Here is a 722-nt window from a genome sequence, read left to right on the forward strand (position 1 = left end):
CCTTATGCAGGGAGATGCTAACCTTCTCTCGGCTCAACCAGCACATCCCTACCTCTGCACCTCGCCATCCTTTTGTTTGCGTCTTCTTGAGCACATCACAGAATTGTGGGACCGAACGCCGTGTCCTTTGCACAAAGGCAAGATAAATAAAATGAAATAAAATAAAAAGGCAACCAACATGAAGCGGGTGAGCAGCTGGCGCGTGGGTCTGCCCCGAGCAACAGCCTTGGGCGCTGGGCGCCACACAACGGCCGCACCGCTCCGCATGACTACACTTCCTCCTCGCCCCCAGTTCCGGTGCGGCACTGCGTCTCGATTTTTTGCATCTCGCATCGAATCTTCTGCACCGGAGGCGAGGGCTTCTGCAGACTCTGCTCCGTCTACCCCGCCAGTTGAGCGCCTGGGGCTTCTGAGTGGATCTGCGCTGCACGAGAGGGCAACATTTGGTGGGCGCGACGTGGCTCTCCTTGCGGACACCTACGGTGCCATTGGTGTGTTCGACGCCGTTGGCGGCTGGCACGGTGCCGGCGGCAGCGAGTTTGCGCGATTGCTCGAACGACACGTCCAACGTTCCCTTGCATCAATCGATTTGGTGAAGCAGGGTACCTTGGCGTCTCAAGTGCCCCCATGCAGTCTTCTCGAGCCAGCGCTCCAGTGCCTGATCATTTTTCGNGCAGAGATAATGACGTCCACAACCAAGTCTGAGATGACACTGATGACGT

The 722-nt window shown here is 57.4% G+C and overlaps 1 protein-coding gene across 1 annotated transcript; it reads left to right on the forward strand.

Annotated features, from left to right (window-relative positions):
• Positions 1-178: 178 nt before the first annotated feature.
• On the forward strand, positions 179-706 carry ACA1_041110 (uncharacterized protein; the record flags this gene model as incomplete). The annotated part of the gene is made up of 2 exons (XM_004340779.1): positions 179-602; positions 678-706. Coding segments are annotated over 2 exons (453 nt in total), but the record flags the coding sequence as incomplete, so codon positions are not given.
• Between the last annotated feature and the right edge of the window lie 16 nt (positions 707-722).

Source organism: Acanthamoeba castellanii (assembly GCF_000313135.1).
Source record: "Acanthamoeba castellanii str. Neff unplaced genomic scaffold scf7180000084572, whole genome shotgun sequence".
NCBI classification, from domain to species: Eukaryota; Discosea; order Longamoebia; family Acanthamoebidae; genus Acanthamoeba; species Acanthamoeba castellanii.